General features: G+C 49.3%; 1 protein-coding gene across 11 annotated transcripts in view; it reads left to right on the forward strand.

The window, feature by feature from the left end:
• The window catches only part of Tead4 (TEA domain transcription factor 4), a 66416-nt gene that overhangs the window by 18812 nt on the left and 19680 nt on the right, over window positions 1-27924 (forward strand). For 5 of the 11 annotated variants that reach the window (XM_047549000.1, XM_047549001.1, XM_047549002.1 and 2 more), the window contains 6 exons: window positions 5448-5702; window positions 19605-19669; window positions 20047-20109; window positions 24065-24193; window positions 25359-25402; window positions 25874-25929. In XM_047549000.1, the coding sequence (XP_047404956.1) occupies window positions 5448-5702; window positions 19605-19669; window positions 20047-20109; window positions 24065-24193; window positions 25359-25402; window positions 25874-25929 (612 nt within the window). Of the gene's footprint in view, window positions 1-5447; window positions 5703-19390; window positions 19504-19604; window positions 19670-20046; window positions 20110-24064; window positions 24194-25358; window positions 25403-25873; window positions 25930-27924 lie in introns of those variants that run through there. The other 6 variants (XM_047549006.1, XM_047549007.1, XM_047549010.1 and 3 more) reach the window with 3 other exon arrangements.

Below are 27924 nucleotides of genomic sequence, written 5' to 3' on the forward strand. Positions count from 1 at the left end.
GGCTGTGGGCTGTGAGGGTGGGACAGGCCAGCCAGTCATGGTGGTGTACCAGGAGTGGCAGGGCCTCTTAGGGCCAGGAGCGACTCCATTTCAGTAATGAATCCCGTGGCCCAGGGCCTTGGATGACCTGCTGCCCTGCTTTCCCTGGGACAGGCCCAATCTTGGGGATTCTGGTCCTCAGAAAACTTCCCTTATGGGGCAGAGTCAGGCATAAGCAACCTCTGATTCTCCCTAGGTCTGTTGCTCCACAGGGCCCAACTTGTGGAGAAAGGAAAGAATTTCTGAGCAGGTATAGGACCCAGGAACCACGGCCTCAGGCTCTCAAAGGAGGTCATGTCAAATTAGGGACTGGGCTGCCCTTTCTTCCATCTCTTCTGACACCCTGGCCTTACATCTTTCTCACCCAGCTCAGTACACATCTGTGCCATGTCAGGCTCCAAAATAAATCCAGGACTTGTTAATAGTATGGATTAATTAATATTAGATATTAACCTTAGATGATAGGATTTAAGGTATCTGTACCTACCATGTCTGCTTAGGCTTTAGATGTGCCACTTGAGGTATTATGTGTACCTTAGTAATAATGTTGATGACAGTCTACAGCCCTCACTGAGATTTGACTCAGTGTCAAGTCCTGTGTTAGACATCTCACCTTATTGACATCATCACTCCATGAGGGGTCAGTTAGGAAAAGCCATTGGTGAATATCTGCAAGGTGTATTCAGAGACCCCCCAAGGGATCTGGGTAGGCATGTGAGCCATAGACATGATCTGCCTAGGAAGGAACTTAGACCCCCGTGCCCCCAGTTTTTCAGATGGGCAGGCCAAGGTCAGAGAGATCAAGTGATTTGCCCACTGTTTGCTGTAGAACTAGAACCAACACCGGTCCCTTGGTTCCCACTTATCACACTTTCATTTTGTAAGTCTCCAAAATAAATCCCAAAAGGATTTATGTATAATTCAATCTCTCTTTCAGATGTACCCAAATCTAGATATTTGCTGAGATCTTCTCTGGTTCCTTAAACTAAGCAGAGTGGTTCATTCTTCCTGCAGAGAAATCATTGCACTTAGCAAACATCCATTCATTTGTTCAACCTTCATTCACCAACACTGTGCAGTGCACTGAGGACTTAGTGGATGAAGACAGATCCCTGTTCTGGTGTTAAAGTGTGGTGGAAAGGAGACTGATAATTGCTGGGAGGTGGGAACTCATGTATGGAAAGACAGGGGGCTGTTGAAGGTCCAGAGAGCGCACCTAATCCAGACATGAGGCCGGGGTCCTCTAACTCCCGAGTCCTTTGGCTGGACCTTATGGATGAGAAACAGTTGGTTAGGTGAAAGAGGAATGGGGAGGAAAGCTAGAGGTAGAAAAAGAAAAGCCAATGTGGTGGTGCATACCTGCAATCCCAGCTACTCCAGAGGCCAAAGCAGAAGGATTCCAAGTTTGAGGCTAGCCTGGGTGATTTAGTGAGACTCTGTCTCAAAATAAATTTTTAAAAAGGGCTGGGGATGTAGCTCAGTGCTAGAGCTTTTGCTTACTGTGTTCCATCCCCAGCAACCATCACAAAAGGAGGAAAAAAGTGGAGAATAGCTTAGCATGTTGGTCGATCTGGATGATGGCGTTTGGGACTTGAAAGGGAGTGCAAAGAGTACAGTGTCCAACAGGTGGGCGGAAGGTTTGGCCAGAGAGCAGGAATCATCTGATGAAGGGTGCTACTGCTCTTGCAGTTATTTTATTGCTCAATGTAATTTGTAAAGTATGTCTGAGGAAGGACTTTTTTTGAAGTAATCCTAACATATAGTTTGCCATCTAATTGCAATGTTAATTATAGAAGTTATTTAAAATAATAAGGCTGCATTTATAAAGAGGAAAAAAAATACCTCAAGAGGTATATGGTTATCATAAGACCTCAGAAAGATTTTAGTAAGTGGAGGAATCACCTGAAGATGATGAAGTCTGAAGGGCGTTGCTATAGGCATCCAGGTGTGCATTGGTGGAAGCTTGGATTAGGGCTGTCACATAGAGAAGTAGGTTCGGGAGATACATTTAAGAGACAGACAGGACAGAGTCATAAACGGATATGTTAAAGAAGAAAGAAAGGCCCAAATATGCTTCTAGATGGCTGGTCTTTGGGTGGTCTGTGCTTCATTTCCTGAGAGAGTAAAGAGCAGGAAGAGGATTCAGGGGAAAGCTGAAAATCTGGTTTTTGAACATAATGAGCTTGAGGAGCGTTGGAGATATCTGATTAGAGATGCCTGGTGGGCAGTTGCTACATAGGCCTACACCCCAGGCAGGATAGGCAGATTTGGTTTTGCATGGTTGTGTGGGGCATGGTGGTTAGACCTGTACCCAACGACTTGGATGGCTGAAACAGAAGGATCTCTTGAGCCCAGGAGTTTGGGACCAGCCTGGGCAACACAGCGAGACCCCATCTCAGAAACTAAAACCCCCAAACATGTAAAGAAGTGGAAGCCTTGGATGGACATCCCCCAGGGAGTCCGTATAAAGTTAAAAAAGGAGCAGTCAAACCAGAACCCCAAGGATGGCATTTAAGGAATGAGTCTTACAAAATATAAAGCCCAGGGGAAGAAAGGGAGAGTGAATCAATGACAGACAACTGGAGAATCATCTCAACAGCTCTTCCACCTATTTTGAGAATGTTTAATTTTTTGAGAAAATTGTGGGAAATTTATGATTTTTTGAGGGATTTAGCGTCTTTGTTTACTATATTGTTTTCCATCCATTTCATTTATTTAGGTATTTTTTTGTCTGTTGAAACAATTGAAATTTTCTCTGTAAAAGGTCTCACATTTTGTTAGATTTATCACTGGATACCTTAAGGCTTTGTTTTCTAAGTGAAACACTTTTTTAAAAATTATGTTTTCTAATACCCTATTTCTGGCACAAAAGAATGTGATTGATTTTGACATGTTGATATAGCTCAGTTCTCCTGGAAGTTTTCATGATTTGTTTGTAAAATCTTCTTAATCTTATATTTTCTGAGAATACTGTGAGTTTTTCTTTCCATGTTTTGCTTCTCTTTTTCTTGTCCTACTGTTTTGGCTAAGATTCCTGTTATATTTGTGTGTAAGTGGTGAAAGTGGGCATTCTTTGTCTTGTTAACTTTTAAGGTAGTAGTTCCAGTGTTTTATTTTTTTTATTTTTATTTTTTGGGTACTGGGGATTGAACCCAGGGTTACTTAACACTGAGCCCTTTATTATATTTTATTTAGAGACAGGGTCTCACTGAGTTGCTGAGGCTGTCTTTGAACTCAGATCCTCCTGCCTCAGTCTCCTGAGCTGGGATTATAGGCATGTACTACCACACCTGGCTAGTGTTTTAACTTTTAGTGTGATATTCTTTTTTTTTTAACCATTGTTTTGCCTTTTTCTTTTATTAAAGAACTTTATTTTATTTTTTTAATGTGGTGCTGAGGATCGAACCCAGTGCCTCACACGTGCTAGGCAAGTGCTCTATCACTGAGCCATAACCCCAGCCCCTTTTATTGTTTTTTCAGTGTGGGTCTGCAGTGGTAAATTTTCCCCATCGTTGGTCTAAAAACGAATTAATTTAATGTTCATTCTTGCATTATGCTTTTGTTGGATTTTAGATTCTAGGTTGATGGCTATTTTCTCTCAATAATTTGGAGATGCTAGCATTACTGTCAAGAATTCTGCTATCTGTTTAATAGTCCTGAACTGGGACGTGGCTCTGCTGCAGAAGCACCTACTTAGTTTGCTGGAGGCCCTGGGTTGGGTCCCCAACTCAGGGCAGGAAAGGAGGGAGAGGTGGTCCTTCCTTTGTAGATAAACTCTCCTTTTTAGCTCTGGATACTTTTAAGGTCTTCTCTTTGGTTTTGGTATTCCGTAGTGTCTCTGTATTTATTTGAATGTATCCTGGTTAAGACTCAGTGGGGTTCCTGAATTGGAGGAGTCATGTCTTTCATTAATTCTGGAAAACTTCCTGCCATTAATTCTGGAAAACTCCCTGCCATTAATTCTGGAAAACTCACTGTCTTTCATTAATTCTGAAAAACTTTTAAAAACTTATCTTTTTAAATGTTGCTCTGCTTCACTTCCCACATTCTCTCTTTCTGGAATTGTTTTATGCAGTGCTGGGGATGGAGTCCAGGGCTTTATGCATGTGTGCTAGGCAGGCACACTACCACTGAGTCGCTCCCCCAATCCACCATCTCAACCATTTTTTAACTGTACAGTTCAGTAGTGTTGGGTGTATTCATGTTATTGCACAACCTTTTCATCTAGCAAAACTGAAACTCAGTTGAAAAACAACTCTATTTCTCTCTCCTACCAGCCCCAGGTAACCAACATTTTACTTTCTGTTTCTCATATAAGTAGAACCATACAGGTTTTTTGTTTTGATTTTGTAGTTGTATATGGACAGAATGCCTTTATTTTGTTTGTTTTTATGTGGTGCTAAGAATGAACCCAGTATCTCACATGTGCTTGGCAAGTCCTCTGCCACTGAGCTACAGCCCCAGCCTAGAACCAGTTTTGGTTTTGCTTTTTTGGTGACTGACTTATTTCACTTGGCACATTATCCTAAAGGTTCATCCATGTTGGAATAGAATTTCCTTTTTTCTTTTTTCTTTTTTTTTTTTCCCTTTACTAGGGATTGAACCCAAGGGTGTTCTACCACTGAGTTACACTCCCAGACTTTTTGTTTGATTTTTTTTCTGTTGAGACAGGGTCTCCTTAAACTACTGATGCTGGCTTTGAAATTGCAATCCTCTTGCCTCAGGCTTCCAAGGGATTATAGGTGTATGCTACTAGGCCCAGCAAGAATTTCCTTTATTTTTAAGGTTGGATAATATTCTATTGTACATACATATATTTTGTATATCTGTTCATCTGGGGATGAACATTTTAATCTCTTTGATCTTTTGACTCTTGTGAATTATGCTATTACAAACATATCTCTTTGAGACCCTGCTTTCAGTTCTTTTGGATATATACTGAGAAGTGGAATTGCTGGATTACATGGTTTGTTTCTGCGTGTGGTGCGGGGCTAAACTCATGCATGCTAGGTGAGTGCTCTACCACTGAGCTATACCTGCAGCCCTTGCTTGAATATTTTGAGGAACCAACATAAGGTTTTGCATAGTATTTTGCATCCTTTTTCCTAGGTTGATTTAATGTCAGAACACGCCCTGGTTTTTGGTCCTTGTCTCCTACTTCTCAGCCCTTGCTTGGGTCCTCAGAATCATGATCAGAGGTGTTGAGGTCATGCTCATTTGACAGGTGGGGAGCGGAGGTCTGTAGAGGGGAAATGACCTCGCTGAGACCCCTGGCCTCATGGCCCTAGTAGGCCTTTTACTTTGCCTCCTGAATAACAGGGGCTGCAGTAGTCCCTGGGGTGTCCAGAGTTCCATATTTCACAGGGTTCTTCCACTTTTCACCTGGGCCATGGTTCCTGCCCCAACAGGTCCAGCGGGCGCTCCTCCAAGCAGAGCCTTGGAGGGCAAGGCCGGCACCATTACCTCCAACGAGTGGAGCTCTCCTAACTCCCCTGAGGGGAGCAGTGTCTCTGGGGGCAGTCAGGCACTGGACAAGCCCATCGACAATGATGCAGAGGGCGTGTGGAGCCCCGACATTGAGCAGAGCTTCCAGGAGGCCCTGGCCATCTACCCACCCTGCGGCCGGCGCAAAATCATCCTGTCAGACGAGGGCAAGATGTACGGTAAGGAGCCTCCTGGGATGGGCAGCAGGCCCCTGGACTCATCGTCCAGCGCTGGAAATAGAGCCGAAGCAAGGGGGAATGGGGTCTCCTCTGAATGGCCTCTTGGGGCTTCTGCCAGGCGGGCACTGCTTTCTTCTCTCCTGAGTTCTCAAGAGTGGGGGCATCAGAGTGAAGCCTGGGAGTGGTTGTAGAGGGTGGGGCCCCAGGAGTGAGAGGCTGTAATGGTGAAAAACTTGGAAAGATTTCTTTGGTTGTGTAGAACATCTATCTCTGCAGAGAAAATGAGGAAATCCTGAAAGTCATCTTCCCCCTTGGCAAATGTCTGATCTCTAGGCTCCCACCTTGGCTGTCAAAGGGGGACTTGGGCTGAGGGCACAGCTCAGTGGTAGAGTTCTTGTCTTGCTCACACGAGACCCTGGGCTTCATCCCAACACTACAAAAACAGAACAAAACAAAACAAATCCAAATTGGGCCCAGTACCAAAGTTCTGGGTGAACACAGATTTGGGAGAGGACAACACTATTCAACACTGTTCAGTTGACTGAACTCAGATCTGGTTTGCTTCTGGCGTAGGGAGTAGTTGAGCTCTGACAGCCTCTGGGCCTACTACATCCTTCATCTACAACCTTCCTTATGAGGCCAGAATGATTCCTTCCCTCTGGCTTGTGGGGAAAGCAAGGTCCTTTAGTAGGTAGACCCTAGGTCTCCTCCTCAGACACAGTTAAAACTGCTCCCCTCTCCTTGCTTGGTGACTTTGCTGGGTTTCCAGAGTCTCTCAATCACTTCTAGGTTGCTGCCCCTACACTGCCTGCTCTGACTACTTCTGTGCCCGAGGGGAGTTTCCTGGAGGACATAGCTGATGCCTGTGGAGCACCTGTGGGGTGCCAGGTGTGCGGAGAGGGGTGCTTTACGTAGGGTATCTCCCATTAGCTGGTGGGGAAGCAGTCCCTGGAACTCCAGGCTCTCTGGAGAATGGGGCGAATGTTCATCATTGACTTGAGTGTTCAAGTGGTGCTGGGAAGGCCAGCTGTTCATCTGGACAGCTTCTCGGTGCCTGGTTGGGAAGCCAGGACACTTTACAGGATCTGTCTGTGTGCTTCAAAGGGGCAGATGGTCTGCTAAACAAGTGTGCAGAGGGCATTCAGTGGAGGGCAAGACCTGAGGGTGCTGTGGGTGTCTGGGAAGGCCCTATGGAGGTGCCAAAATTACTTTAAGTGCCACTGTGGTCCAGGGACTTAGGCTGCTTACTTTTTTTGGTTTGTGATGGGGGAGTTTGGTGGTAAAATATATGTAACACAAAATTGACTATTTTAACTGTTAGAATTTTTAAATTTACAATTTAGTGGCATTCAGTACACTCAAACTTTTTTTTTTTTTTTTGTACTAGGAACTAATCCTGGGGTGCTTAATCTCTGAGCCATATCTGCAGCCCTTTTTAATTTTTTATTTTGAGATAGGGCCTTACGAAGTTGCTTATTGCCTTACCAAGTTGCTGAGGTTGGCTTTGAACTTAGCAGTCCTCCTGCCTCAGCCTCCTGAGCTGCAGTGATTATACAGGTGTTACAACCATTAACACCTTCTATCTCCAGAAATGTTTCATTGTCCCAAACTGAAACTCTTTCCTTCTTCTAATAATTCTAATAATAATTTCCTTCTTCTAATAATCCCTCATTTTCGTCTCCAACCCGCCTAGCAACCACCATTCTACTTTGTATGCGTTTGACTGCTCCAGGTACCTCATATAATGCAAACATGTAATATTTGTCCTTTCATGGCCAACCACCTAACACAGTGTTTTCAAGACTTACTCATGTTATGGCATGGGTCATAATAATTTCCTGTTTTCTTGGGGAGCAGTACTTGGGGTTGAACCCAGGGCCTCATGCATGCTAGGCAAGTACTTTGCCATTGAGCTATATTTTTGTTTTATTTTGGGACGGGGTTTCACTAAGTTACCCAAGCTGGCCTCAAATTTACCATCCTTCTGCCTCAGCCTCCTGAGGAGCTGGGGTTGCATGCATACCACTGTGCCCAGTTTCCTTCCTTTGTAAGGTCAAGATTCCTTTGTGTATATGTATATACCAAATTTTGTTTATCTGTTCATCTGCCAGTGGACATTTGGGTAGATACTTAGTTTCATTTAGTTGTCATAACACTTCATATATACATTTATTGGGGTTAAGAGATTTTATTTGCAGTCACCAGACTGTGATTTGCCAGGCTTTGGGGAGGACACACTGTGGATTTCTGGCAGGCCTTGGGTTGATATCCTCTTTGGTAGGGGCAAAGCCATGGAGTAGGGAAGCGGCATGAAGATGGTGTTTGGTCAACTTTGTGGCCATGATGGCGTCCCCCTATGTGGCTCTCCTTTTCCTGTGCTGAGAGACAGGAGGTTTTGGGTGGGGACCACACAGAGGGCCTCAGAGGCAGGGAGAGGAGAGGGGCAGAGGCCTGGTGCCTCTTAATAAGACTCTCAGTGGCCTTCGACACCCTTGATCTCTTGGATCCTTTTAAGGAGGGAGCAATTACAACCTCTGCTTGCAGGTTCAGAAGTGGTTGCTCAGGTAAGCTCAGAGTTTCCCCAGAGTCCCTCCAACAGTGAACTGAGAGCAGGGCTTGCAGCCGGCGCTCCTGCCCCCAGCTCGTGCTCCAGGCTCACCCTGAATGGCCTTGCTGCTCCCCTCCGTGCCCCGCCTCTGCTTGGCACTGGCTCAGGTGGGTCAGGCTCTGGGCAGGGGGACTGGAGGACCACGTCCGATGACTCACCTGGCCTGCATGAGTAGAGACACTGGCTTAGCCACATCTCTTCTTACCAGCTCCGGGGGCCCAGCCAAGGCCGAACCACGAGAGGAGGTGATGGAGGGCCACTCTGCAGGGCCGGCCAGTGCAGCTGGGAGATATAGATAGCTCTGAGCTCACCCCAGTGTGTGGGCTGGGCCCCCAAGGAGGTGGAGCAGGAGAGTCACACTGCCCAGCTGACTCAGACTTCACTCTGGCCATTCTCCTCTGATTCTCTATCTTCCCTCAGGGGACTCGCTCTGCCCATCCTGTGTCCCCCAGCCCCATCCTGTGCCCCCAGGCCGCTACCAGCATCCCTAAGAGCCCTGTCTTTACATTCCCACCACTTTTTGCACATCCAGAGGGATAACCGTGAGGGACTCCTGGTGCACCTGAGGCAGACAGGCAGGATGGTATACTGAGAGCAGGATTCTAGACCTGGGGACTTGGCCTCAGCTCTTTGAGGACAGGGATTAGACCTGCTCCCCACCCAGGCCACAGCACACCCAGAGCAGCACCCGCTCACCAGGGCCAGGCAGACATGCAGATGACATGCAAAGCAATAGCATGGATTAACACCTGTTATTTCTGAGCCGAGTCTCCCACGCTTGTTGGCCCTGTCCCCTGTCCCCTGTCCCCCTGAGCACCTCTCACCTCTCTTGGGCCTGTTCCCTGGCCTTGGGGTGCCAGCCTCCTGCTCACAGCTGCCTTCGTTTTTGCCCTGTCACTGTGTAACCCTCGCCCTGGCACTGCTAATGCTGGTCACTCTGACCTCCTTTGGCCAGGCTCTCTGCTGGCCCCTGGGGGTAGGGGGTGGAGAAACAGAGGCACAGCAACTTCTTTCCCTAGCTGCTCGCATCTCCCTGCTACCCTTTCCTCTGCCCGCAGCTCGGTGATGGCCTTGGGTGTTCACCCTCCTTTTCTGGAGGGCCAGGACCAACTCCTGAGTTGACTGGGTTGCCCCCATGCCTTCACCTTCCTGGAAGTGGATTTTGTGTCCCCAGGTCTCTGTCCCTCTTTCTGCTTCTTCTGTACTGCTATCCTGTGTCCCAGGCTTCCTGTCCTGTTCTAAGTTGTTCAAGTTTTTTTTTATTTGTTTGTTTTTTGGGGGTACCAGGGATTGAACCCAGAGGCATTTAACCATGGAGCCACATCCCCAGCTCTCTTTTGTATTTTATTTAGAGACAGGGTCCCACTGAATTTCTTAGGACCTCGCTAAGTTGCTAAGACTGACTTTGAACTCACGATCCTCCTGCCTCAGCCTCCTGAGCCACTGGGATTACAGGCGTGTGCCACTGCACCCGGCAGTCATTCAGTTCTTATGAAGTGTCCACCCCTAGGGGCTGAGAGCTCATTGGTCTCTTCTCCATGACTGCAGGGTTTAATGGGAGAGAAAGGAGAAACATCTTTGGGAAGTGAACCACCCAGGCAGGCACTTAGGTTGTAGATAGCCAGGAAACCAGAGGGCTGGGTTATCTTGGATGTTTTCTGGAAGGAAGTGAAACCTGAGCTGGGTGGAGAGGGTGGGACCTCTAGGCAAGGGGGAAGGGAGAATATAGCCCTGGCCCCCAGGTAGGATTTTGCATGGTGGCTTTGGGTACTCAAGTGGAGGATCTGAATAGAGCACTGGCATAACAGACTATCCAAGGGGAAGGGACCCCTTATTTCATGAATGAGAAGACACAGAGTAATCAGGCAGAACTGGAAGTGGATGCTGGCTGTCGGGGCTATAGTCAATTCAGGGCTTTCCTCACTAAGGGGATGGACAGAGGTCAGGAAGCTTCACCCCTGCTTGGATTCTTGCCTTTGCTTTGACCCTCCTGTGGTTTCCAGCTTCTTCCATGCTTCACTTGTGGCCTGCCACACTGTCTGTCTGCCCCATGTCTGGTGTGACCTTGGGCAACTTATTGTACCTTTCTGAGCTTCCCTTTACCTGTTCGTAAAGTGGGAATAATGACATGACTAGCTTTCAGAGGAGGGTTGTTTTGGTTTTATTTTTCTAAGGTGGGAGAATAGACATTGCATGAAGTTAAGCGTTTAAAATCATTTTAATTCAGTGGCATGAAGTACATTCACTTTTTTTTTTTTGCGGTGCTGGGGATGGCACCCAGGGTCTGGTTCATGCAGGACACATGGTCTGCCACTGAGCCACACCCCAGCCCCATACATTCACATTGTGCAACCGTCACCATGTTCCACTTCTAGAACTTTGTCAATGCCCCAAACAAGTTCTGTATCCATTAAACAATAACTTCCCATTCTCCCTGGCTCCCAGCCTCTGATAACCTCTATTTTTACTTTCTGTCTCTATGAATTTGCCTACTTTAGATATCTCATAAAAGTGGAATCATTTGACCTTTTGTGTTTTGTTGTTGTTTTGGTGCTGGGATGGAACCCAGGGCCTCTCCTGGGTTCTGACAAGCACATGCCCTGCTGCTGAGCTACATCCCCAGCTTTTTATTTTTCACTTTTTTGTTTAATTTCAAAAGAGGTCTTGCCAAGTTGCTCAGACTGGCCTTGAACTTGCAAGCCTCCTGCCTCAGCCTCCTGACTACTATCTGGGATCACAGCATGTGCCAACATGCCCAGCTATGTTTAACTTTTTGAAGAACCGCCAGGCTGTTTTTCATAGTGGCTGCACTATTTTACATTCCCACCAGCGGTGCTCAAGGGTTCCAACTTCTCCACACCCTCGCCAACAACTATTATTTTCCTGTTTTCTGATCACAGCTATCCTTGTGGATGTGATGTGGTATGTCCATTTTTTTATTGGAATTGCCCAATGATCGGTGATGCTGAGTGTCTTTACATGTGCTTTTTGGAATAAGACTCTATCTTTTAGTATTGCCATGGTGGTGAGAGCTCAACACTGGCACCAGAGATGCAGAGCAGGGAATGTGGAGCTGAGTGGAGCATGTGCTTTGCTCTCATGGGGCTCACAGTTTAGGAAGGGCCGTGATGGGGATTCAGATGACTTTAACCAAGGCCATGAGGAAGGCATAGGCCCATTCACTGGTGTGGAGGCAGGAGTGGGCACGCCCACTCAGGTGGAGCTTAGGGCGAGCTTCCTGAGGCCATGACCTTGAGGCTGGCTAGGATTTCACCAGAAGCCTCAGAGCTCTCCAGGGACAATGGTGGCAACCACTTGGATGTCAGGCCCAGTTGCTGTATCCTTAGACTGCAGTCAGAGCTGCTGTTCTACAAAGAACCTCCCCCTTTAGCCCCACATGTTTGTGACTTCAGTTGATCCCTGGTCAGAGAGACTCCCTAGGGCCATTGGGTCTAGGGCAGGTGTGGAGCATAGACCCAGCCTCTTCTTCCTAGGCCCAACCTAGGGAGGGGACAGAGGGCTTGGAAAAATGGCTCACTCCCCTGAGAGGCCTCTGGTGAATGAAGGTCCACATAGGTATTTCTTCTGGCTAGGAAGGCTCATGCCTTCAGTTTTTGAAAACCAATAACATTAATTATAATGGGGCCTTGTGAACAGTAGCATTCATTATATCAGGATTCTATGACCAGACGTGGGGCCTAGAATCCCAACAACTTGGGAGGCTGAGGCAGGGGGACCATAAGTTTAAAACCAACCTTGGCAATTTATTGAGAGATCCTTGGCAACTTAGGAAATCCCTGTCTCAAAATAAAAAATAAAAAGGGCTGGGGATGTAGTTCGGTGGTAGAGTATCCCTAGGTCCAATCCCCAGTACTAATTAAAAGGAAGGAAGGAAGGGAGAGGGGAAGGAAGAAAGGAAGAGGGGAAGGGAAGGAAAGGAAAGGGAAAAGGAAAGAAAGGACCAAAAAAACCAGGACCTTATGAATAATATAAACAAAACCATGTGACTACTAGCCTGCTAAGTGGCAGGTGCTACTTATTTGATGCCACCTATTACTTATGGCTTTCAGGGAGAGCTGGTGTGGATAGAGGGGAATCAGCATATGAGGAAATGAGATGCACAAGTGACCTGTCTCAGGCATGGTTTTGCCAGTGGAATAACAATTTTAGTGGGAATGTGTGTCTGAGAAAAAGGCTACACTGACTGGTAGGGTGTGTGTGAGGTAGGGTATGGGTTTAGGAGACCGTGGTGGTGATTCAGTATGAACACTGGGACTCTTCCACCTTCAGCCTATGCCCAGCCTTGGCTCCCCTTCCTCCATGGGCAGCCCTCACCCCTGGTGAGGTGGGGCCGTAAATCTGAGGTATGTGCACTGGGGGCTATAGGACACATGTCTTCTGCCAGTTGGGCCCACTGTCTGGTGGGGGCATCCTTCCCAGCCCCACCCAGACCCTCCTTGGGGTTGGCCAAGACCACCTGCTACATTGCAATGCCCAGCTGTCCAACTGCCCAGCTGCCCTCCCCCAAGGTCCAGGCTGGCCTTGTGCTTCCCTAGCCTGTGATCTCAACCCCTGGAGGGGAGAAGGCAGCAAGTGGTGGAGAGGGACAAGCACAGAGGCCTCTCTCCCTCCCACAGACTGACCTGCATTTCCTACAAGTTTCTTACTGCATGGCTACCCTTTTTCTGGCTTTGCTGTCCTTCAGGGGTCTCCCTCTGGGCCCACACTCCCTCCTCTCCCCCAACCCATGACTCTGTGGGTCTCCAGTATGTACATCATCCAGGGTCTGTTGGCTCCTACTAGCTCTCCACAAGAGAGTGAAAACCAGGGCAGGCCCTCACACTGCTTCTCCCTCCAAGTCCTGGGTGGAAGCAAGGGGCCACGACTAACTCCGTGCAGAGACCCAGAGAATCTGAGGGAGCCATCCAGAAGTGGGGAGCAAGAATGGTCCATTTTAGAAAAAACTCCCTGCCAGCCAGGGGAGGGCCTCCATGGGAAGAGCATCCCTTGTGTAATAATAGCTACGAGGCACTGGGGACAGCCTTAGAAGACACGCATTCTTGTGGTGCCCTGTGGCTGTGAATAAACCATTTCTCTCTGGGCTTCGGTTTCTTCTTCCTCAGGCTCTACAGGACCTCTGGGATCACCTAGCCCAGCCCTTGCTTCTAAGAGTGATGGACTCTACCCATGTTCAATAGAAGTAATGCCATGTGACGATTAAGAGATAGGCTCTGGGGACTGCGGATGTGGCTCAGTTGACAGAGGACTTAACCTAGCATGCATGAGGTCCTGGGTTTAATCCCCACTGCAAAATAAATAAATAAATAATTAGATAGATATAAATAAATAAATAATTAGATAGATAGATAGATAGATAAGTAAGTAAGCCAGAAAAATAGGAATTCTGTCACCAAACTGCATGGATTTGAATCTCAGGAACTTGCTAGACTGTGATCTTAAAAAGTTTTTTTCTTCCCAGTACTGGGGTCGTAACCCATGGCCTTGTGTGTGCTAGGCAATTACCCTACCAGTGGGCTACATCCCCAGCCCTTTTCTTTGTTGTTGTTTATTTTGGGTCCCAGAGAATTGAACCTGGATGCTCTACCACTGAGAGCATCCCCAGCACTTTTTTTGGTAAACTTTAATTTGAGATAGGCTCTTATTCCTTTGCTGAGGGCCTCACTGAGTTGCTGAGGCTGATCTTGAACTTGCAGTCTTCTTGCCTTAGTCTCCCCAGTCGCTGGGATTACAGGGGTATGTTACCATGCCCAGTCTGAACAATTTTAAAGCATGCTTGCCTCAGTTTTCCTATCTATAGCATGGAGATGATAGTACCAGCCTCATAGAACAGATGTGAGGGTCGAAGGGGAATGCAAATAAAAGTGACCATATAGGTATCTGTATTATACAGATACCTGTACCCATAAGGTGTGCAGTATCTGGCACAGGTAAGCGTTCATTATGGTAATATTACACGAGTTGAAGGAAGAGACAGCAGCAGTTCCTCTTATGTATAAACCTGGATTAGATGGCAGGTGGCCTGGAGGCAGTTGGGATAGCCTGTGTGACCTCTGGAGAACCTTTGGTGTCAGGAAGGAAGCTGTGTGGTTCCTCTTGGCTCAGCACACCCACAGACACCCAGCACCTACCCTTGGGCTTTGGCAGCTGCTGGCATTACCTCTGACAAATGGAAGGAGGCTGGATGGTATAGTGGTCTGAGGTGAGCAGCAAGAGAGAGAGGAGACTGAAGATCCAGAGACAACAAGGGAAGAGACAAACTAGAGGACGTTAAGCTAGTGGATGAGCAGGTGTAGAAAGACAGATGCCACATGATCTTCCTTAGATGTCGAATCTGAAACAACCAGACTCACCTGACAGGAGAGGAGAACCAGGAATGGGATGTCAGTCAAAGGATACAAAGTATACTTAGATTAGGAGCAATAAGGTCTGAGTCTATTTGTACAGTAGGATGACTAGTTAATAAGCATGTATTATAAGCTGGGTGTGGTGGCCCACACCAGTAATTCCAGTGACTGAAGGCTGAGGCAGGAAGATTGCAAGTTTGAGGCCAGCCTTGGCAATTTAGCAAGACCTTATCTAAAAATAAAATATTAGAAGGCCTGGGAGTGTAGCTCAGTGGTAAAGGACCCTGGGGTTCAATCCTCAGTACCACGAAAAAGAGTATCCTTCAAAATTCCTTGCTTCTGTCCTTTCCTCGGCTGAGGATCAAATCCAGGGCCTTGCACATGAGTGAAACATAAAGGTACATCCCCAACGCCAAGAGAATAAATTCCAAATGTTTTCACCATGAAAAAAACGAGCATTTGAAATGATAATTAGGTTAATTAGATTGATTTAGTCATGCCACATTTTGTACATATATAATCACTTCGTACCCCATAAATATAGACAGTTAAAAGAAAAAGAAAAAACTCAAAGACAGCTTAAACCCCTTGGGTTTGGCTCAGACCCACTGCTGGCCTCTTGCCTAGGGCTAAGATGGCCTTTCTAGCAGCAGAGCCCCTGAGCACTGTGGGGCAGGGATGGGCTTCTTGCCCACAAGGCTGAGTGCCCCCTGCTGTCTAGAATGGGGGTCTCAGCCAGTGGAGTAGGACCTCCCTGGGATCTGCTTCTGTGTGCTGAGGAACAAACTCCCTTGCCTTAGGGGTCAGGCCTGCCTGGTCTGTGAGAGGCACTGCTGTTAATTGAGCATCCTCTTTGGGCCAGGTAGGGCCACAAGCAAGTGGCCTCATTAAGAATCCACTGGACCATCAGGCAGAGATGTGCTGGTCGGGATGGGACTTTCTGGTTTCAGTTTCTTTACCTGGCACATAGGTAGAGTTACCTGCCTGTTAGATTTGCCATGAAGAGTATGAGGGTTATGCTGCAAGAGCTCCTACTTGGCATGAGCCCCTTCCATGTCCCTAAACTTAATTTTAGTTTTGTCAGATGTGTGCACCTGTGAAGCCATTACCACCATCATGATAGTGAACACAGCCATCACTCCCAAGAGTTGTTTTTTTTTTTTTTTTTTTTTTTTTTCATTTTTGTGGTGATAAGGATCAAACCCAGGGTCTTACATGTGCTAGGCCAGTGCTCTACCACTGAACTGTACCCACAACTAAGAGGCTTTTTGTTTGTTTGTTTTTTGCAGTGTTGGGAATTGAACCCAGGGCCTTGTGCTTACAAGGCAAACACTCTACCAATTGAACTATATCCCCAGCCCCTGACTAAGAGTTTTTAATTAATTTGTGTTTCTCATTCTTTTTCTCAAAGAGAGCCTCCCAAATTTTAAATGTCTTGGGCCCTGCAAAGTTCTGGATTTGCCAGGTAGAAAAGTTCAAAGCCAGTCATGGTGGTAACATCTGTGATCCCAATAATTTTGGAGGCTGAGACAGGAGGATCACAAGTTTGAGGCCAACCTCAACAACTTAACAAGACCCTAAGCAACTTAGACCCTATCTTGAAATAAAAAATAAAAAGGGGTGGGGAGGTGGCTCAGTAGTAGAATTCCCTTGAATTTGATCCCTGGCACAAAAGGTGCTGCAGAGGAAAGTACAGACAATAGGAAGTGCCAGGGTGAGGTGGGAGGGTGATTTTGGCACTCAGTGACTCAGGAAGACCTCCCGAGACATAGCATCTGGTGGCATACAGACCCCAACAGAGATGTGAAGACAGTGAGCTCTGTTGGTTTCTTGGACTGATATTCCCCTGGTGGAGATACAGAATTGTAAAGGCCTGGTGTGTTCCAGGAATAGTAAGGAGGTCGTGGTGGCGGGGTGCACGGCATTAGAAAGGTGCCTGAGCTGGGAAGTGGGTCGACAGATCCTGTAGGAGCTTCTAGGCCATTGGAAGGACTTCTGCACTTTTACTCTGCGCCCCCCACCATCTTGTCCTGTTGCCTAGCTTTGGGCCCATGCTGTCTTCTTGCTGCAGCCTTCCCAGTAGCTGGGTCTGCAGATGCACACCACTGTACCTGGTAGGACTTGACCACTTTTAATCAGAGGGAGGTGGAAGCCAGGGGAGGGCTTTGGGGTTTTTTTTTTTTTTTTTTTAAACTTTTTGGGGGAACCAGGGATTGAACCCAGGGGTGCTTAATCACTGAGCCACGTCCCGAGCCCTTTTTATTTTTTATTTTGAGACAGGGTCTTGCTAAGTTACTTAGGGCCTTGCTAAATTGCTGAGTCTGATGTTAAACTTGGAATCTTCCCACCTCAGTCTCCCGATCCCCTTGGATTAGAGTCGCGCACCACTGTTCGCCGACGCTTGTGAGTTTTAATTGAATCACTACAGCTAATGTGTTGAGAACAGACTGGGAGCATGGAGTCCAGGTGGAGAGTGATTATCATTAACCAGGCCAGAAAGCATGGTGGCTTGGACCATGGTAGGTACAGTGCTGAGAAGTGGCCCAATTCTGGTGTACTTTGAAGGTAGAGCCATGGCAAACTCATGTCTTTCATTCATTCACTCATTCACTCGGTAGATGCCAGGAGATGCAGACTTGAATAAGACTGTGGTCTTTTCCTTGAGGTGTTGAAAGTCTAATTAGCAGAGATAATTGATAAGCTGCTAACCGTGCAAAGTGTGGGCCAGAGGGGTAGCACAAGAACTGTCCCCTAGTCTCCCAGGTGCCTCCTGCTGTCCCGTCTGTCCAGCTCACCCACCTCCAATCTGAGACTCTCCCACTTCTCAGCATCATGTCCACCAGTGCTGCCTGTTGCGGTGCAAAAGCCCTCTCTTCTTGCCTCTGGACTGGTCTCTAACTTCCACTACTTACTTAGACCAAGAACATGTTCATTTTACAGAAAAGGAAACCAAGCCACAAAGTGTTCTCATTGGACCAGAGTTAAGCTCTGTTTCCTAAGTCTGTAAAAATTTGTTTGGGTGAATCTGGAGGAAAAAAACCTCAAAGGAACTAGATTTAAAGAAGAGAAGGCTCAGTTGGGTGCAGTGGCACACACCTGTAATCCCAATAAACTTGGGAGGCTGAGGCAGGAGGATCATGAGTTCAAAGCCAGCCTCAGCAATGGCAAGGCACTAAGCAACTCAGTGAAACCATCTCTAAATAAAGTACAAAATAGGGCTGAGGATGTGGCTCAGTGGTTGAGTGCCCCTGAGTTCAATCCCTGGTACAAAGCGGGGGGAAAAAAACAGGCGACTGCCTGAGGGTCTGCAGAGGGAAGTGACCTGTCAGGGTCTCATGGCTCCTTTGTAGAGTTGTGGCTCCAGCCAAGCTCCCAACTTCCAGTTTTGTGATCCTTTTTCAGTAACCCACTGGTGATGGATTAGACCTTATATTTCATAACTGCAGCATGACTGCCTCTAGTTAGATATGGAGTAGAACTGCTGTACATTCATTGAACTGCCACAGGTTCCTGTGGAACCTTTCCCTGAAAAGCTTTGAGAAGAGACATCTTGCTGGACTCAGTTTCAGATGCAGACCAGTTCATAGGCAGGATCCCCCTTTGTCTAGCCTCTTCTCTGTCCTTTGGACACAGACAAGTCAGTTCTCCTAGCCAGCAAGTCTTTCTGGCAGACAGGACCGCTTGAGGGTGGCCTCTTAATTCAGCCTTGGCAGTGGGGAAAGGTCAGTTGGGGGGCCAGTTTGGTCTTGGCCAGGCTCTCTAGTTACAACCCAGGTGGCAGGCAGCCCACTCGTCTCACCTCCCCCTGTATCAGCAGCTTCCTCGTGGGCCATTCCAGCCTCAGCAGCACAGGGCAGGCTGGAGTTGTGCCCTCTGGCCCCAGAGCTGGAGCACAGAGGTGATGGACAGCTCTCCCAACTCCAGTCCTCTCGCCCTCTCTCTCCCTCACCACGTTCTTTTGTGTGGTCTAATCCTACCCAGTGGTCACAGTCCAACAGAAAGCCTGAACAGACCCTGTCCTCTGAACACACCCCTGTCTCTAGCAGGCACTCAAGCTATGTGTGAGCACATGCGCCCTGTAAGTAGGTGGGGAACTCATTGAGGAACCTCTTCATGAGCTCATTTAGGATAACAGAAGACTTGGAGGGCTTCTGCAGTTTGCCAGGGCCCTGCAGATGCAGCATCAGCTCCAGGCAACCAAGCCTTGGGACCATTCAGTGCTACCTGTTGGCTGGCCTGGGGCTGAGCTGTGGACTGGCTGGATTTGTTTGTTTCCTTGTTTTTTTGCAATGTGCATGCTAGGCAAGCCCTCTCCCACTAAGCTGCATCCCAGTCCTCGGCCCCCTTTTGCTGTGTGGGGATGGAACTCAGGGCCTTGCACATGCCAGGGAAGTACTCTACCACTGATCTGTGCCCCTGGCTGGGATTTCTGGTATCTGAGTGGAGGGCCCAGGCCTGCTCTCTGGGGACACTCAGCATGTGTGCCTCCCAGGACCTTTCTTAATCATAGACTGGACATATTGGAAGGTCCTGTTCATTTTCAGAGGCAGCAGGAACTGTGGGAATCTCATACAGGAAGGACCAAGGGTCAGGTATTGCCCTGATGCCCTGGACAGAGGTGGGAGCAGAGGTGACCAGGATGGGGTGGGGAACGAGGCTAGGGGCTCAGGGAAGGCTCTGCAGGGCTCCTCAGGCTGTAACCTCTTTATTCTCAGGTCACCAGTCCACCCAGTGAGGCCTTAGCGTCCTCCTGCTGCTGGGAGATCCCTGTGGTCCAAGGAGGGCAAGAGGGAACCAGTAGAGTTCTCACCCCAAGTCCCCACCCAAGGTGGGCAGAGTGGAGAAGGAAAGGTCTCCTGCAGGGAAGGGACCCTCATGCCCCCCTGCTTCCTTGCCTCCCAACCAAGAGGTTGTTGTCGCTCGCTGCAGGTCGGAATGAGCTGATTGCCCGCTACATCAAGCTCCGGACAGGGAAGACCCGCACCAGGAAGCAGGTGGGCCCAGGGAAACAGGCATGGACACCAGGGGCAGGGCAGCAGGGGGTGGGTGTGACACATGGTCCAGCTTCCCTGGGACTCTTCCTGTCATCCCCTGGGAAGAAACCCCTTGCCTTACTGGGGAGTCAGCAGATCCTCTTTAGGACATTAGGAAAGATGGCAAGACACCAGCACTGCACTTTTGAAGTGTTGGCAAACTCGGGATTCACAGGACTGAGTCGGCACCCGCCCCCCCCCCCCCCCCCGCCCCCCGCGCCCCAGATTCTTTCATTCAGTCAGTCCATGCACAGATGTAGGCTGAGGACCAAGGGTCTGGGGAGCATGGGCTGTCTGGGAGATAAGGACAGGCGCCACGCCTTCTCTCCCTGCCACAGGTCTCCAGCCACATCCAGGTGCTGGCTCGTCGCAAAGCCCGCGAGATCCAGGCCAAGCTCAAGGTAAGGCAAACAGGAGCAGTGGAAGGAGGGAGGCGCTTTGGGCTCAGGTGGGGCCAGCTTCCCAGAAATTGGGGCTCTTTTTCTAGCAGGAAAAGTCTCCTCTGTGGGTTCAGGGACTGGCTGATTGTGTGCCAAACCCATGTCTTCTTGGCATCGGGGTTATCCTGTGAGCACACTCGGCTGGACCTTGGAGTTGTGTGTGGGTGCCGGTCTCTCCAGGCCAGAAAGCTACAGGCCAGTCTCCTGCTCTGCCCAACTCTAGCTTTAGCTCAGAGGGGGCTCCCCTAGCTCAGGGCAGCTGGATCAACCTCTAGACCCCGTTCCCTGAAGAACTAGTTCCCCAAGCCACTGGCCCTCTCAGGACCCCACAGGCTTCTCAGGGCCATCAGTCAGCCAGCGGGGGTGGCAGAGCTTGGTGTTATTATGGGAGGGGCTGGCGGAATTCCTTCCTGCTCTCTCTCTGGGACTCGTGGTTCCTTCCCCTCCTTGGATCAAGCCCGCCTTGCAGGGCCTCTGCCGACAGGTGGCTGCTCTGTGGAAGGCCAGCTGCTGACAGGGTTACCCTCAGGAAGTCAGGCCTCCTGGATCCTGGAACCAGAGACCTTCTGGTGACTACTCCGTGGGAGCGAGTTCACTGTCGTGGAGTTGTTAACAACAGAGCCTGTGTGGCCTCTTGAAAGGAAGAGCTAACATTTAGACCATTGAACTAGATCTATAGTTTATAAAATTTTTTAAAACATTGTTTTTTAAAACAATGAATGTTCTTTTAATATTTTCCCCAAACAAAATATCACCCCAGTATGCTATCAGAGGAGCTGTTCCCATCATAGTTAGGTTAGCAAGGAACAGTCCAGAGACCCCCTCCCCGCCCCCGCCCTTTCTGTGCAGCCTCTTATACCTGGACGAGAACCATAAAGTGCCTCAACCTCAGCCACTGGACTAGATGACCTTGAAAGCTCCATCTGATCCCGGGAGCCTGTGATCCTGACACTTGTGCCTCAGATTGAGTGGGTGGGAACCACAGATCTTTCTGCCTCCTAGGAAGCCACAGCCCACTGCCTGCCCAGTTCCATTCCTTGTGCCATCAGCCCAGCTGTCCCCCACACCCCACAGCTGTGGCCCGACACCTCGCCCCTTTGTCCCTGGGACAGCTGGCCTGGCTGCAGCTGTGGATCCCTCCCTGGAGCATCCCCAGCCCTAGACCCCTGCTTGTTCTTCATGTCCCTTCTCTGGTCTGCCACTGACTCACTGGGACCCCAGCAGGTGACAGTGGAGGACAGACTTTCCAGTGTTATGTTTAGAACATCCCAGGGAAAGTTTAATTCCCTTGGGATTGCTGTCCAATCCCCATCTCCTCAGGGAATTCCATATATCCTTGTCCACAGATTCTAACTTGGGACTAAGGGCAGCCTTCTGTGGATCACTAGACAGCCACCAAAGGGAACCACAAAGCCCTTAAAATATGCAGTCTTGTTTATATGTGCATTTTGCTGGATAGATTGATATGAAGATTTTGTCCTACTTCTAAGGGTCCTGGGGCCCAAAGTCATTAAGCTCTGGGGTGGACATTGAGGCCAGGTAGAAATCCTCAGGCCATGAGGTTTGGTTCTTGGCCTATCTCTATCTTTGTGGCCACAGGTGCATGAGCAAGTCACACAGCCTCCCTGAGCGCCATTCAGTTTCCTCATCTGTAAAATGACAGGGCAACATGACAAGGTGACAGCTGAGGTCCTGTCCAACTGCAAAATTCACTGACCCTACCTCTGCTGCCTGGCCACTGATGTCACTCCCCATAATGTCCTTTCTACTTCTTCCTGACTCCTTCCTCACCCATAGAGGACATGGTTTCCTGAGGCCCAGTCATTTGTTTAGACTGGGGATCGGGAAGGGACACAAATTGCTGGTACAGAGCCAAGGAGCTCTCTGGCCTCGTGATGTAGTTCTTCTCAGAGGTCTGTGGGTGGGGGGTGCAGCCTGCCAGGTCACTCGTATCTCCTGGAGGGAGAAGCCTGGGCTGGCTTTTCCTTGGGAACAGACACACTTAGACTTGTTACTCCCTCTGGGGTTATTTGAGACAGTCTCTGAGAGCAGGGCCCAAGTTTTGCCCCTGGACATTGGGGAGGGGGCCAGTGACAAACCTCATCTACTTTCAAACATCCTCTACTTCTGCTTTGTCTGAGTGACAGATGATGTCAGTACTCAGAATGTTTTCCCACGCCTTCCATTGTGTTGCTGAGTGTTTCCAGGCCCTAACATCTGCCACTGTCCCCTTGATTGGCAGGGCCTGCCTCTGTGCCAGTCCGTACTATGATAGTTTCAGTGACTATAACAAGATACTCGAGACTGGGTAACTTATAAGGAATAAAGCTAAACATGTTCACATGTGCTTCTAATCCCAGCTACTCAAGAGACTGAGGCAGGAGGATCACAAGTTCAAGGCTAGCCTGGACAACTTACTGAGATGCTATCTTGGAATTTAAAAGAATTTTTTCCCAAGGGGATGTAGCTCAGTGGTGGAACACTAGCCTAGCATGTGTGAGTCCATGGGTTCAGTACCCAGTAGCATACACACACATGCAAGTTCATCATAGCTGGGGTGTAGCTCAGTGGCAAAGCACGTGTTTAGCAGCATGCACACGGCTCTAGGTTCCATTCCCAGCACAAAAGAAAGAGAGAGAAAATCTTATCAGTTTAAAAGATCCTTTGCAATTGGAGAGCTTGGGTAGGTTACCTGGGCCTATATAACATTGTTTTTGCCCCTTCCTCCTTCCCTTCTTCCTTCCTTCCACTGAGGGTTGAACCCAGGGCCTCAAGCTTGCTAGGCAAGTGCTCTAACCCTGAGCTACATCCCCAACCCTTTTAAAATTTTGAGACAGAGTCTTGCTGAGTTGCCCAGGCTAGTCTCCAACTTGTGATTCTCCTGCCTCAGCCTCCTGAGTTCCTGGGCTTGCAGTTCCCTCTATACCCCAAATTATTTATTTATTGTTTGCTTGTTTGTTTTTGCTGTGCTGGGGATTGAACCCAGGGTCTTTTGCATGTGAGAGGGGCCCTCTACCCCTGATACACTCCCAACCTGGTTATTAGTGTGATACAGAAGGCTTTTCTAGGTGCTTATTTATTCAGGTCTGTGCAGGCTGAACCCATTTTTGGGCTCTTTGAGTTCACAGAAGACAGGCAGGGAGATTTATTTAAATTTTGCCATATGAAAAGAAAGTGCCTGCAGTGTAAAAGGGACACCATAGGGCAGGATTGAGACAGGTAGGGCCACAGGAGACTGTCCTTTCCTCCAGACAGTCCACATGGACAAGGATGATCCCTCCTCACATTGAGAAGGAATCTAACATCCACCACCATCCAGGTGCTGAGGTTCAGGGTATAGGTGCAGGCAAGGCAGAAAAGACCTATGCTGTTTGTTTCTTTTCTTTTTCTTTTTCTTTTTTGCAGTGCTATGGATGGAACCAAGGACCTTGCATGTACTAGGCAAGCCCTCTATCACTGAGCTACACCCCCAGCCCAAGACCCCTGTTTTTAAGGTGTCCCCATGGTTGGTAAGATGGAAGATACAGGGCTGGGGATGTAACTCAGTGGTAGAGGACTTGCCTGGCATGGGTAAGGCCCTGGGTTTGATCCCAGCATTGCCAAAAAGAAGGAGAGAGAGAGAGAGAGAGAGGAGAAGAAAACTACAGTCTGGCATGGTTTCCACAATCTCCAAGCTCTGATGAAATAAGCAGGACAAGTAGTATGCAACAGCTATGACAAATGAGGACACTGGTAGAGAACCGAGTGACAAGCTCAGTCATAAAATGTGTTAGTGGCACTGCAGACTTAAGACCTGGTTCCCAGGCTCTGGCCACTGGCAGTAGGACAGCTGCTCACTCCAAGGCCAGAACCCGCATTGTCTGGGCCTTACAGGTGTCCACCTCACTGAGGCACTGCCTTCAATGTCTCCCCCCAGGATCAGGCAGCTAAGGACAAGGCCCTGCAGAGCATGGCTGCCATGTCGTCCGCCCAGATCATCTCGGCCACGGCTTTCCACAGTAAAATGGCCCTCACCCGGGGCCCAGGCTACCCAGCAGTCTCAGGGGTAAGTGGGGCAGCTTAGAACCAGAGGCCAGACCAGTCCTGCCTCCTCTTTCATCTCCCTTCTGCAGAAATAAGAGCAGCAGGCAGTCCAGCTGCCACTAACTTGAGTCCTATCAGTCCAGGAGTGCTGGGGGAAGGAGGAAACAAGGACACAGGTTCACCCTGAGTTATGGCTCGGTGGGTGGAGCCATCTTCTTGGGATCCTCAGCAGTGACACGACAGACCTTGAACAAGGGGAAAGGTGCCACCAACTCGAGAGACAGCCCAATTTACAGATGAGGAAACTGAAGCCCAGGGCTTGGAACTGATGCCCGAGGCTTTAGCATAGCACTAGTGTGTCCTGAGTAGCTGGCCACCACTTGGTCTTGTTCCCACTCCTCCTGCTCAGGATCCCGGCACCACCCCCTTCCAGGTGGACGGCTGTCCAGAAATAAACCATCACTTAGATTTTAAATTTCTCAGCCTAATGACCAACCTTTTGGCTATGGTCAAGTTGGCCATACCTAGAAAGTGTTCCAGAAACACTCCTCCTTTTCAGGGTTGTGTTTTGGCTGTAGGGATTATGTGGGTCTTTAAGATGCACCCACCACACTGCCTTAGGCCTATGGGCAAGGGGGCAGGCTCTCTAGTCTGTGGGCTTCTTGTAATTGTATTTCAGAGTGTATTCCCAGAGAGAGTGCTGGGCCATCAGGATGTTAAATAGATATGACACAAGATGATTGTGTGGGCAACTAAGTTTGGGACACTTAGAATTAAACAGATTCATTTTTGGTGCTAGGGATTGAACCAAGGGCCTTGTGCATGCTAAGCACGCTCTCTACCCTGAGCTGCACCCCAGCCTCTAGGATTTTCCAGAGCCTTAAGTGCTGATGTACACTGTGAATCTTTATAGGGAAGTCAATGTACAGTGTTAGCAAACCTAGGTTACCCCCCCCCCCCATGGAGCATCTTATTAGAGTCTTTTCAGAGACTAGTGTACCTGAAAACACACTTTGGGGATGCAGCTGTAGTCTGTTGGTATTGACTTGCTAGACTAGGGCATTGGCTTTCCTTCCCCCATTGTGGGTCCAGCTCCCAGCCCCACTCATAGCCCACTCTGTCTCTCCCACACCATGGGCCCCTGTGTGCACACAACTGTGCTGACTCTGTACCTTTTGCCTCCTCAGTTTTGGCAAGGAGCTTTGCCAGGCCAAGCTGGAACATCCCATGAGTGAGTATGGCCTAGTTCTGCTACTAGTTGTTCCCTGAACCAGATGGACCCATGAACTTAGGATATGAGCCTGGCCCCTCATCCGGGAGGGATGGGACTGCAGTCTAGGGTTAGCCTTTCAGAATAGGGGATCCCTTGAGCCTAGGGATTGGGTCTCCTGCTCCTGGGCATCACATGGCTGGGTTTCCATGCTGACACTCTGGGGATACCACTTGTTGAAACTCATGTCTGTGCAGGGTATAAGTGGGGCTAGGGCTTTGGACCCCAAAGGAAGCAGCCTAAGAATCAGTTCTCTGGCAGGTCAGGGAGAGGACAATAGGACGGGTTACCTCAACATGCATGCCAAGGGGGCTAACAGGAGGGCACAGGAAGCCAAAGCCACCAAGATCACTGATGGCCACTTCCCAGGGTCTGCCACCCAGAGGGCATTGGCCCCTGCTTGAAGTCGCTGATGCCTCCTCTCTCCCACAGTGTGAAACCTTTCTCTCAACAAACCTACACTGTCCAACCTCCACTGCCTCTGCCAGGTGAGTTGGCAGCACCTGGCTGCCTTGTGCTGCACTCCCCTGAGGCTCCTGCCTTGGTCCGAGGCCTCCAGTAACTTGACACCTGTATGTCATTCTCAGGCGTCACCTTGTCATGTGCCCTGACCATACATCCCAGTCTGGTGCCCACATCCTATTCCTTGGCCCTAGCATGTACTCCTCACCACTGTGCCAAGCTGCTGTCCTCCTTGGGTGACCTGGACTGCTGTCCTCCTCCCCAGCTGTGCTCAGGGATACCCGGAACACACACAGCTCCAAGGCAGTGCCTCTGCCCCAGGATAGCCGCCTCACCTGGCTGCCCTGGTCAGCTGCACGCACTGGCTGCCAATGGCCTTTACTAATGTTGTCTGCAATCCTCTCCTCCAGATGGGAGGTTTGAGAAGCACCCAGTTTCCCAGCCTGCCTCCTTCCTAGCAGAGGGGACCATGGTGTCAGGGCTAGGGCAGGGCAGCCAGCATGAAGCACAGCCCGTGTTGCTTTGGGGGCCGGCTCTGCCCTGGCCTCTTTCTCAGGAGATTCACTCAGCACCTTCCACTCTGAAGGTGAGGCCAGGATCCTTGCCCTGGCTTGCAAACTGATTGTTGGCATTCTGGCCCTGGCCCCTCGTGCTTTTCCTGCCTCTGAGAGCAACACTGCCACCCCTGAGGGACCCAATTGCTGCTTTCTCTCATTTCTGCCTCAAACATGGGGAGTCCTGTCCACCTCTCTCCGCCCCTCTTTTTTGTCCTCCCCTTTCTGTCCATGCTGACCCTGTCTTTTTACCCAGGCCCTCCTAGTTTGGCCTGGACATAGTCATTTCACTAACTTACTGTCTCATTCACCACCCTGTGATTCTCCAAAGCCATCTCAACACGTTGCTTTCAGGCTGAAAATGCATCCCTGACTCCTTGGTGTCTTTGGGAAACAGTCTGACTTCTGCATAGACTCATGGGGTTCTAGGGTACCCTCGGTCTGCTGTGCTCCCTCCTGTCCTGTCCACCCACTCCCTGCCCTGCTCTGCACTGTGACTAAGGCTGTGCCTCCTTAGCAATGCTTCTCCCTCCTGTCCCCGTCAGGGGCCTGCTATTTGCCTGCTCCAGAGCCCTGTGCTCTTCACTGTCACTTTGTTGGTGACTGACTTGCCTCGAATCTGTCACGCATGGATGCAGCAGTACCTGAGTACACAATGGTTGAATGAAAGGATGGTTCAGCAGATGCCTTAAGCACTGGCTGAGGTGACCAGCGTGGCTCTCCTCCCTCCCCGACTCTTCCTTCTTGGTCTCCTGCATGTGCCCGAGTTCTCTGCCACTGCACAGGGCCCTGCTGTTCACCAGGCTCCCAGATGGAAAAGCAGGGCCTTCTGGGTTCTGTCTGGGGATCCCTCACGTGCCACCCTAACAAGTGCCGGTGTTTCTCCCTTCGCAGCTTTCCCTCGGCCCCTCCTCCTCACTCCTCGCCCCTGCTTTGCTTTCCACTTGGAAGGCTGCTGGGATCTTCCTTCTCCTGTGTCTCTGCCCCTGCCCAGTCCTTCATACTGGAGTCGGACCCTTCAAAAATGAGTGCTGGGCTTGGGTGTAGCTCAGTGGTAGAGCGTTTGCCAGAAACTAAAAAATTAAATTAAAAAAAAAAAAAATCAGAGCTGAGCATTTCACTGCCTGCCTCAGATCCCCAGTGACTTTCCTGGACTCTAGGGGAAAATGGATCCTGTCGGCAGGCACCCATGGCCTGTCTCTGCAGCCTTGTTCCCTGCCACTGACCAGTCCCCTTCCCTCCAGTTTTACCATGTGTTGAGTTTCCGACCTTGCTGAGCTGGTTCCCTGCCCTCACGAGTTTGCCTTTGCTGTTTCTGCCTTGGAATGCCCTTTCTCTGCCTTCTCGCCAATTCTACCTGTATTTCCTACTTGCTTCTCTCAGGCATCAACTTTTTTGAAGAGTTTTTCCAAATGCCCCAAGAGGACTAGGAGCTCCTCTTGCGGGTGAGGGCATACCTGTTCGATT

This window comes from Sciurus carolinensis, chromosome 4 (assembly GCF_902686445.1).
Source record: "Sciurus carolinensis chromosome 4, mSciCar1.2, whole genome shotgun sequence".
Lineage (NCBI taxonomy): Eukaryota > Metazoa > Chordata > Mammalia > Rodentia > Sciuridae > Sciurus > Sciurus carolinensis.